This window comes from Melanotaenia boesemani, chromosome 2 (assembly GCF_017639745.1).
Source record: "Melanotaenia boesemani isolate fMelBoe1 chromosome 2, fMelBoe1.pri, whole genome shotgun sequence".
Classification (NCBI taxonomy): Eukaryota; Metazoa; Chordata; class Actinopteri; order Atheriniformes; family Melanotaeniidae; genus Melanotaenia; species Melanotaenia boesemani.
Genome location: NC_055683.1, coordinates 33802392 through 33812835, shown reverse-complemented (window position 1 = coordinate 33812835; position 10444 = coordinate 33802392). Strand labels below are relative to the sequence as shown.

The window sequence follows — 10444 nt, the reverse complement described above, 5'->3', positions numbered from 1 at the left end:
CTGAATCAAACTGAGCATTCACGAGTTTCTAAAGAGATGATTGGTCCCGTATCATTTTAACAACCCAAATGTTCACATTTCATTGGATGAATTCCGGCTCTGTCTTATATCTAGACTCCACCCTCATCCATTTACAACTGTTAGAATGGATAACCGAGTTAAATCTAAAGCGCGCCACCCAGTATTTATATGTGGAACTACATTAAAACCTAAAAACATCCCTTCATACACTGATCATAACAACTTTAACAACACATCTTGGACCTTGATTAAATAAAAATTCCAGTTGAAAATCTAAAAAAAAAATAGTATAGTATATATAGTACAGTATTCATTATACTGAGAACAGAATAACACAAGAATAATCAAAATCAAAATTATTAATCCATAGAAATCTGGATTCGGAATAATACTCAAAAGTGAAAAGATCACAGGCAAACCCAGCTTCTGTGGAAATTTATCAAAGGTCAGGGCAGTCTACAGCGTCCCTGCAGAAACTGCTGGCACACTCCAGCTACACGAGGCAGAGCATTGTCCTGCATGAGAGAGAACCCAGAGAGGTCCCACTGTATGGTCTGACAATGGGTCTGAAGATTTCATCCTGGTACCTAATGGTAGTCAGGGTACCTCTGGCTAGCACACAGAGGTGTATGCAGCTCTACAAGGATATTCCTTCCCAGATCATCACTGACCCATTTCCAAACAAGTCATACTGGAGCAGAACATTCCCCACAGCGTTTCCAGGCTCTCACATCTGTCACATGTGTTCCATGTTAACCTGCTTTCATCCGCGAAGAGCCAAGGGTGCCAATGATGAATCGGCCAATTATGGTGTTTTTTGGCTAATGCCAAAGTTAGGCTGTGAGCACAGGTCCCACTTGTGGACATTGGGCCCTCATACCACCCTCATGGAGTATGTTTCTGTCAGGATGAGCAAAAACATACACATAAGTGGCCAGCTGGAGGTAAATTTATAAGGGCTCTGGCAGTGCTCCTCCTGTTCCTCCTTGCACAAAGGAGCAAATAGAGGGTTGTTGTCCACCCACGGCCCCTCCACGTTTCCTGATAAACTGGCCTGTCTCCTGGTCACTCCTTCATGCTCTCAACACTGTGCAGACACAGCAAACCTTCTTGCCACAGTGCACATTGATATGCCATCCTGGATGAGCTGTACTACTTGAGCAGCTTCTGTGGGTTGCAGATTACCTCTAGAGGTGAGGGCACTGGAAGGATACCAACTTGGTCAAAAATCAGCCAGAAAGGATGAAGATAGAAAGACAGGGAAATGGTCTGTGGTCACCACCAGCAGGAACATTCCTCTTTAAGTGTTGTTTTGCTAACTGTCTCTCATTTCCATCTGTTGTCTGGTCCATTTGTACAACAGCAGGTGAAATTGATTCACAATCAGTGTTTCTTCATAACAGGACAGATTGAAATGCTAGAAGGGAGACTAACTTTATTGTAGTTTAATCTTAGGCACGCACAAGAAAAGGGCACAGCCATCCTACAAGTGTCTGTATACACACTCTGTTACATACACTTATAGTTAATTGTAGCATGTGTATTTACTGTAACACTACAAAGGTAACAATAAATAAATAAATAAAACAGAGTAAGGAGACAATAAGTAATCCAGTTAATCAGAGAATAGGGAGAAAGTAACAAAGTTGTAGTAAAATAATATGGCAAGTGACATTTTAGTGGGATATTTACATTTAAAAACATTTGTCAATTCAAAATTGGAAGACTGCAATCCCACCCTGTCCAAAAAATTACAAAGAAGCATAAGCATGTTCAGTCCTACCCCCGCAAAATCATTGATTGATTTTGATTGATTGAAAGATTTATTTGAACAAGAGACAAATAAAAAACAGGAAAACAAATGGAATATAAAAAAGAAAGGAAAAGTAAATTAAGGTTTTGTTCAAAAGGAGTAGGAAGAAGCCAGCGCTTATTCAGTCCCACCCCCTTAGCCACACACCATTTACTGCCTCATATGTATTTCATAATATGCTTATATAACATAAAAATCTTTGGATCAAAATAAATAATATTGATATAATATTGACATAATCAATAATAGAAACTATACTTGTGTAATCAATAATCATAATGATGATGCCTGTAATAATAATAATAATGATAATAATAATATCACTGCCCCCCATTTTTATACTTTTGGTTGACCATGTTCTATTCCACAGTTTAACACCACATACAGACACACAAAAGCTCTTCCTTCTGCTTCCCACCAAGTACATTTGAATATTGCATTGCCCCGTAAATTATGACCCCCATTTCTTTGGCTGAAAAGATGTTGAGTGGTAGTAAATGCTTACTAACTGTACACATGATTTGTGCTGCATGGTAATGAACCAGGTCCGGAAGTTTAAGTAACTTTGATTGTAAAAAACAGGGAATATGTGTGATTAAGAAACCCAGCTTTGCGTATGATACGGACAGTTTTTTTTTTTTTTTTCTTTCTTTTTTTTTTTTTTGCTATACTGACATTGAGTACAGTAGGTGAAATATGGAAGAACGACCAATCCAGAATATGGAGTGAGTTGTTATATAAAAGCTGCTTTATTTTATTTATTTTGTGTTTTTTTTTATACTTTGTTTTGTATGTGTCTGATGTGGGCTTCCAACTAAGTCTATCATCTAGTATCACACCCCAGACTTCAATTTCCCTTACATTTTCAATAATTACATTATCAATTTTTATATATTTATTAACTTCCTTTTTTATATATATAATTATCAGATATTGCCTTGGTTTTCTCTATATTCAGCAATAATGTATTACAGTCCATCCTTTTTTTAATTTATTTAAATTTATAATATTAATTACATCACTAAAATTATTTCCAGAATAAAATATATTAGTATCAGCTAACAGTATTGATTTCAGTGATTAGAAACTTAAAATATGTCATTTATATTTGTTGTCAAAAGGTTTTTCCAGGTTTTTGAAAGTTGTGGTAGGCGTGACACTGGTCTGCAGTTTGTATTTCGATGTTTATTACCTGGTAGATCAATGGTATTACTTTAGTTGTTTTCTTTTTCTGTGGAAATGAGCCAGTTTGGAGAGATAAATTGTAGATGTAAGTTAATGGTTTTGGGATGCCATCGATAATGTGACACAAGGACTTCGGGGAGACAAGGGAACGTTAACAAGGTTTATTCAGTGACTGGTATTCTGAAGAGAAACATACAGTTACCGATACAGGGTGAGGAATCTGGGAACGGAGAGGGAGTGAGTCCATTAGGTGTGAGGTTTAAGGTCCGACAGGGAGTGACTGTGGTGCTGGAGTATATGAGGACTAGGGACACAGTGGAAGACAGGTGTGACAGGTTGGCTTGATTATGGTGAGCGGATGAGGAACAGGTGTGGAGGATCAGGGGAGTGAGGAGTGAATGGAGGAGAGGCAGGACAGGGGAGTGCTGGAGGAGTGGCAGGACAGGGGAGTGCTGGAGGAGCGGCAGGACAGACTGTAACAGATAACGCTCTTAACCAACAGCATATCAATATCATCACAGTCCCTGGAGAATTTGTTATTACACTTTTAACAGCTGATTTAACCTCCGACTTGTCTACTGCTGAGAGAAAGATGGCATGAGGATTATTCCTAATCGGTGTTCCACTTCCTTGGCCTGAAATCTTCGCTGCCAACTCTAGTCCCACATTCACAAAAAAAGTTATTCATTCTATTAACTACCTTATTCAAATTGTAATTATCACCGTGTTAATCAGTAAAATGTTCTAGATACATAATTTTCTTTTGTCCCACCTTTTCTTAGCTTGTTTAATATATCCCAGACAGCTTTTATATTAGTCTTATTCTTATTGAACATATTTCTATAATATATATATATATATATATATTACTATCTCTTATTACTGTTAACTTGTTTTCATAGGTTTTATATCTATTTTCCGATTCTTTTGTTCTAATTTAATTCATTTTCTATAAATATAATTTTTTCTTTTTACAAGCATTTTGTTTTTCCTCGATTACAAAATCATATCAACTATTTTTATCACATAATGATTTAAATATATCAATAAATTGCTTTTCTCTGATACTTTCTGACATTACTGACATCATCATATATAAATAGGACAGGTAAGTGGTCACTAATATAATCGATAAGTATGCCACTTATATTCTGTTCAATATATTTGGTGAATATATTGTCTGTTAGTTGCGCAGTGTGTTGTGATTCTTGTAGGTGTTGTGACTTTCAGAAACAAGGAAAAGCTATTCATTATTTCTAAGAAATCTTCAGTTGGTTTATGTTGCTTTGACTTCATAAAATCTATTCTGAAGTCTCCACAGTTTTAGGTACTTCTCAACTATACAGTTCCAGTTTTCCATTAAAATCTCAACCATTAAACCGTTTGGTTTAATGGTTTTATATATATATATATATATATATATATATATGGATGAATAGATAGACTTTCTCTAAACATTTGGATGCACATTCAACTTTCAGTGTATTGCACATGATGCTTCTTTCTAAGAAGGTGATTCACTGCAAGAAAAAAAAAAAAAGACATCAGAGCAAGACAACACCTAACACACACACACACACACACACACACACACACACACACACACACACACACACACACACACACACACACACACACACACACACACTGTTGATGCATCTTCCAGACATAGATCTTGATATTACGCAAACCAAAATGTGTCTCTTGGAAAGAAAATGAGACATTGAAAAGACATGCCCCCTTTACTTTTCTCCCACGATAAAATCAGTGGAATTATAACTATTGGAAGCAGTTATATGTTAATTCTTCTTATTACGTTCTAAGCAAACCAAGTAACTAGCTTTTTTTTATTTTGTTTTGTGAAAATGAAACAGATGTGTTCTAATTATTACTTTATTATTTCCGATTGGGAAATTGGGCTGTGCATTTTACCCATCTGTATATGTACCAGAAAGCAATGGGCTGCCACTTTTTAGTGCCAGGGAAGCAGTTATACTGGTTCAATCAAGTCTATTTGTGGCTTAGAGTCAACAATTAAAGTGCTCAACAATGATCAGAAGCAAAAGATCAGCAACAATTAAATATTTATAAAACCAGATACACGTAGACTGATATAGGAAGGATAATCTAGCTTTGGAGCTTTTTCATTCTAGCTGCAGGATCAGATAAGAGCAGCTGATTTGTAGATCTAAGACATGTAGTGATAAAATACGGCAGAGAAGTTCGACAATGTAATGGGGAGCTGCGCCTTCTAGAGCTTTAGAAACATAAAAGCAGCTTCAACTTAATGTGATATTTTACTGGAAGCCAGTGCAGACCGTCTCTTTTCTTTGTTCCAGTTATGAATCTAACTGCAGCATTTTGTACCAGCTGCACACGAGGCAGAGCAGACTGAGAAACACCCGAGTAAAAGAGTTACAGAAATCACACCTGAGGATATGACTGCTGAGGTAACTGATTTTAAGTTTTTCAAGCAGATGAGCGGCTTCATTTTGGCTGCTCTTCATAACTGGAAGAAACAAGATTTGACTACAGAGTTGATGCGTTTATCGGCTGCTACATTACAGTAAAACTATAACTCCAACATTTGTCCCTAAGATAAGGGTCTTGCTCGAGGGCCCATGGTGGTTCACCTCTCTTGGAACTGCTGGGACTTGAACCTAGGTTGTCCAAATCCAAGCCCCCCTCACTAGCCACTATTCCACTACCCCCATGGAAGTCCCAATTGTGAACTTTAATAATAAATATATGGGTTTGAAATTTTTTTCATGCATGTTGCATATATAAAATTAATGAAAATAAACTTAGAGAAGGTTGGGAACAGAAGAGCATCATTACACATTTGAACTTCATGAATATGAAGGGGTCACTAAGCAAACTGGTATCCATCATGGAAACCCCTGACCACCCTCTCCACCACACACTGGTCAGTCAGCAGAGCACCTCCATCACGTCGTTTATTAGTTCACCTTGGGCAGACAGAGAACAGCCTGGACAAACAATGGACTCTACCTGCCGCTTTTAACATATAAATATGTCTATTTTATTGTTGTGTTTGTTGATTTAAGTTATTGTTTGCCTTAACATATGCTGGTGCAGCCCTAATTTCCCAGTTTGGGATCCATTCTTTCCACTTCTACACTGTTGCTGCCTTTCCAGACACAGATAATTATATTATGCAAGCCAAAACTATGAATGTGTCACTTGGTAAAGGCGGTATTCCTTTTCATGTACTTGTTTTCTTTCCCTTTTTCCTCATGATAAAATCATTGCGATTCCAATCACTGTTCCTCATTTTAAAGTCTGAGAAATTCAGGTTACTACTCATTTTTCAGTTTTATTATATGAAAATAAAACCAGGGTTTCACCCTAAAAAATGATAGGGTTTAAATTTGTTTTCCACATGTCACATTTATAAAAGTTAACTTAGAAAAAGGTTTAGAACAAAAGTCAGTTATTCCAAATCTGAACCTAGGATCACAAATATCTGCTCCAAACTGCTACAACCCTCCTTATTATTTTACCATAAGCCTGAACACAACAAAGCATTTTGAAAATACTTCTACACTGTTGATGCCTCCTCCAGACATAGATTTTGATATGACGCAACTCATGAATGTGTCTGAAAAAAGGCAGCATTCCTTTTTTATCGCCTCCTTTTTTTTCCATGATCCATGAAACTGTGACTGTGATCCTGCTAAAAATCCCAGTCTGTTTTGGCTTTGCGGATCCTTGCATTCGTCATCATAGTTTCGACAGAAGTACCGTAGGTGTGGATGTAATGGAGGTGAGCTGGGATGTGTAACTTTGGAATCTGTTTGGACTTGACGGGAAGAAAAACTTTTTCCAGATGACTCACTTTGTTTTGTTTCTAATGGCCAACTTGTAATGGATACAACAACAATTCAGCATCATCACTTTTATGACTTTTATGACATAAAATCTCTGCTTGTGTCAAGTTTTGATCACTAATGATGGGACATTGCGATCTTTTTTTTTCCCAGAAACTGGCTAGTTTTTCTACTGAGACATACTGAGAAGCAGCTCCTCAGCAAGTCTGAAGAGAAAGAGGAGGGAAAAACATAGGTACATGACAAGTCCATTCTGGTTTGAGGTCCATTCCACCTCCTTTGTTGCCGTGTTTAAGCTGAGCCCCACCTACACCTTACATTCCTGTATAAATACCCCATCTGATCCCACATAGTCTGCACAATAGTACATCGCAGAACAGCATCTTAAAGGACGCAAAGGAGGATAAAAGTAGAAGAAACCTTGATACCTCAACTAATTCATACACTTTCAACAAGGTAGGCACCATTTTCAATGTTTTGTAACTTAAAAGTTTGGGTAAAGCTCTAAAAAAGAAACAGACAGAAGCAAAAAAAGCAAAGAAATAAGATTATTTTTGTCTGTATTTGCCGCTTTTAGCATTACTTTAAGAAGTCTTTTATAATTTTTTTTAAACCGTGGGTTTAAATAGAATAAAACCCAGAAACTGAACACTTTAAATATAAAACAAACTTTCAGAAAAAGAGATAAATGCATATAATTTTAAATCCACTGATTCACAAAAGATGGGTATTCAGTGTTTCATCTGCATCTTATCTTCTCTTTGTTTTGTTTTTTATCACATATATTTTAAATACTTGTGAGCTTCCCCCAGGTGACATCTTACATAAACCTTTTTTTTCTTCTTCTTCATTATATATTTAACTTACTTTGTGCAGGCGTATATATATATTTTTTTACTGTATCTTTAATTTGGTTTGTAAATAGAGATGAAAATATAAGAATCCAAAAACTAAAAGGAAAAACAAAAAAAGTAAAGCTAATTGGAGGATGTATGGGAGTGGTTTATCTATTCCTGGGTGGAGGACCCGGAGGCTTGGGCCTGTCTGGACAGGAGTTATAAAAATGTAGCTCTAAGCCACAGTTTCTGTGAAGACGTGTATGTAGGAGCTGGTGTTTGTCTGAGTGTGCTGATCTCAAAGAAAGATCACAGATTAACAGTAACACAAAGGACTGATACAAAACCCACTTTAAAGCCTGGAACAGTGAAAAACATTCAGATTTGTTCCACTTCATTCAGAATTAGCATTTAAGTAAAGGAACTGAAAACATAATTTACATATATACATACATGACTTGCTTAAATTAACAAAAAGGGAGATATCATGAGGTATAAACTAAAAAAAAGGGGGAATTTTAGAAAGCAACCACTAAATCAGATTTAACAAAATCCAAAAGAAAACATAATATAAAGTAGTAACAAGTGCTTTAATTATCTCCCTAATGCTTTCTTCCCGTTTTCTCCCCAGCTTTGATTTTCCAGAATGGGATCTTCTGCAGTTCAGATGGCATGTGTGGCCTTTGGGGTCCTTGGACTCATTGGCGTCATTATTTGCTGCTCTATTCCTCGCTGGAAGGTGTCGTCCTTCATAGGATCCAACATTGTGACAGCACAGGTAATGAAACAAATTACTAAAGGAACATATTGTGATCTTATCATCATGCTAAGAAGAGCTCTGCATTCTTTACCTTAAACAATTGTGTCAGGCAGCAAAATGTTTAGTCCCACTAGTTCATACTGAAGTTAAGGAAGTACTGAATGGGAATACTACTAGTAAAAGTTCTACCACCAGGCATGAACGATACGTGAAGTGACCCACAGTGTGTTTCTTTATGTGTGTGAGTAGACCACTCAAGAGGGCCTGTGGATGGAGTGTGTGGTGCAGAGCACCGGGCAGCAACAGTGCAAGAACTACGACTCCCTGCTGGTTTTGCCCTCAGACCTGCAGGCTGCCAGAGCCATGACCATCATCAGCTGCATGCTCTCCTGCCTCAGCCTCCTCATCCTCTTCTGCGGTGCTGACTTCACCACTTGTGTGGAGAACGAAGACGCCAAGTCTAAGATCAGCCTGGTGGCTGCAGTAGGCCTGCTGCTTGCTGGTCTCATGGTGATCATCCCAGTCAGCTGGTCTGCAAATAATATTGTGAGAGACTTCAACAACCCCTTGGTACCTTCCTCCAATAAAAAGGAGTTAGGAGCATGCATCTATGTGGGTTGGGGAGCTGGTGTGCTGCTGATTCTGGCTGGTGGTCTGCTCTGCTGCTTTAGCAGACCCAAATCCAGCAGCTCTGGAGGAACCGCCAAGTACTTTAGCAACAGTGCTTCAGCCCCAAACAAAAACTATGTGTAGTGGCTTTAATGAAAGGGACAAAGATTTGAGAGAAAGAAGATGAGGAGAGGGATATTTAGTGAAAGACTGGGGAGGAATGATGTAAAATAACACCAGGGTTTAGGTTTAGAAAAAATATGATTGTGTAAATATTTAACACTGATAACTGGCTCCATTTCTAACACCATTCCAAGCTATGATGGAGATCTTTTCATTTTGGTAGCAGGGTGAGGTGTATGGCATCAACATAAAGGCTATAAAATTTAATTTGCAGCGTTTTTTAAGCATAAAGGTAATAAGTTTTATTTGGGTTACTTTCTTCAGAGCCAGCTCTTCTAGCTAGAAAGAAGTTGGATTTTCTTTCTTCTCACTGAAATGTTCAACCTTAAAATTGGCTTTAAATAAATAACAACACAGATGATAAAACTGTAAAAATGAATTAATAAAGGAAAAAATAATCTCACTTAATGAGTTCTAAACTCAGCAACTATATGTATGAAATATCAAATCAGTCTTTTGATGCACTATGGCTCTAAATGAACATATATTTTGCTTTTTATATTAATTTACCTGTTTCTGTTTTATCTTTAAGGTTGTGGTCAGAGAAAGCTAAAAAAAAATCTTTAACCAAATGCACCTCAGTAGGCCTCAGGGAATATCTGTGTGCAAATGTTTCTCAGCTGATACATTTTTAAGCATATATGTTATATTTCACATAGATTTATACATTTGTTATTACTCAATTTGTTCTGTTTCTCATTTTGTATGATGAGTAAAAATGATTAAAATCTGGTAAAATTCAAATGTGTATTTCTTGTGTTTTGAAATTACTAACAGTATAGTTTTATTGTTAACACTATTCTTTGTAATCTTACCCTGGGTGGTACTGTCATGGGTTCATATTTCTTCTCATGATGCCGGTAGAATCTGAAATATTTGTTTAGATTTTAGGTTTAGATTTTTATTTGACAAACAATCTACAGCTATGCTATGCTAACAGTTTTAATGGTAAGGCAAGGCAAATTTATTTGTATAGCACATTTCATGTACAAGACAATTCAAAGTGCTTTACATAAAACATTTCAGCAGGGTGCAGAAAGCAATTCAAGTTCATAAAAAAAAACAACAACAAAGATTAAAAGAAATGTGGTAATGTAACTTCTCTCTGGACAAAAGCAGCATGACCAACAAACATCACTAGATCCTGCAGGGTCAGCTGCTGTTCAAAGTTCTTTCTTAAAAAGAC

General features: G+C 36.9%; 1 protein-coding gene across 1 annotated transcript; it reads left to right on the top strand.

Annotated features, from left to right (window-relative positions):
- Positions 1-7179: 7179 nt before the first annotated feature.
- Positions 7180-10002, top strand: LOC121628512 (claudin-4-like). The gene is made up of 3 exons (XM_041967562.1): positions 7180-7326; positions 8338-8484; positions 8716-10002. Exons 2-3 carry the CDS (start codon positions 8353-8355, stop codon positions 9217-9219), a joined length of 636 nt encoding a protein of 211 aa, XP_041823496.1. The 5' UTR covers positions 7180-7326; positions 8338-8352; the 3' UTR covers positions 9220-10002.
- Positions 10003-10444: the final 442 nt, after the last annotated feature.

What these genes read in the sequence shown, in the direction of transcription:
- LOC121628512 (XM_041967562.1), top strand. Translation starts at nt 8,353, where the DNA reads ATGGGATCTTCTGCAGTTCAGATGGCATGTGTGGCCTTTGGGGTCCTT. An exon ending in CCAACATTGTGACAGCACAG is followed by an intron (nt 8,485 to 8,715) that starts GTAATGAAACAA and finishes GTGTGTGAGTAG; the next exon opens with ACCACTCAAGAGGGCCTGTG.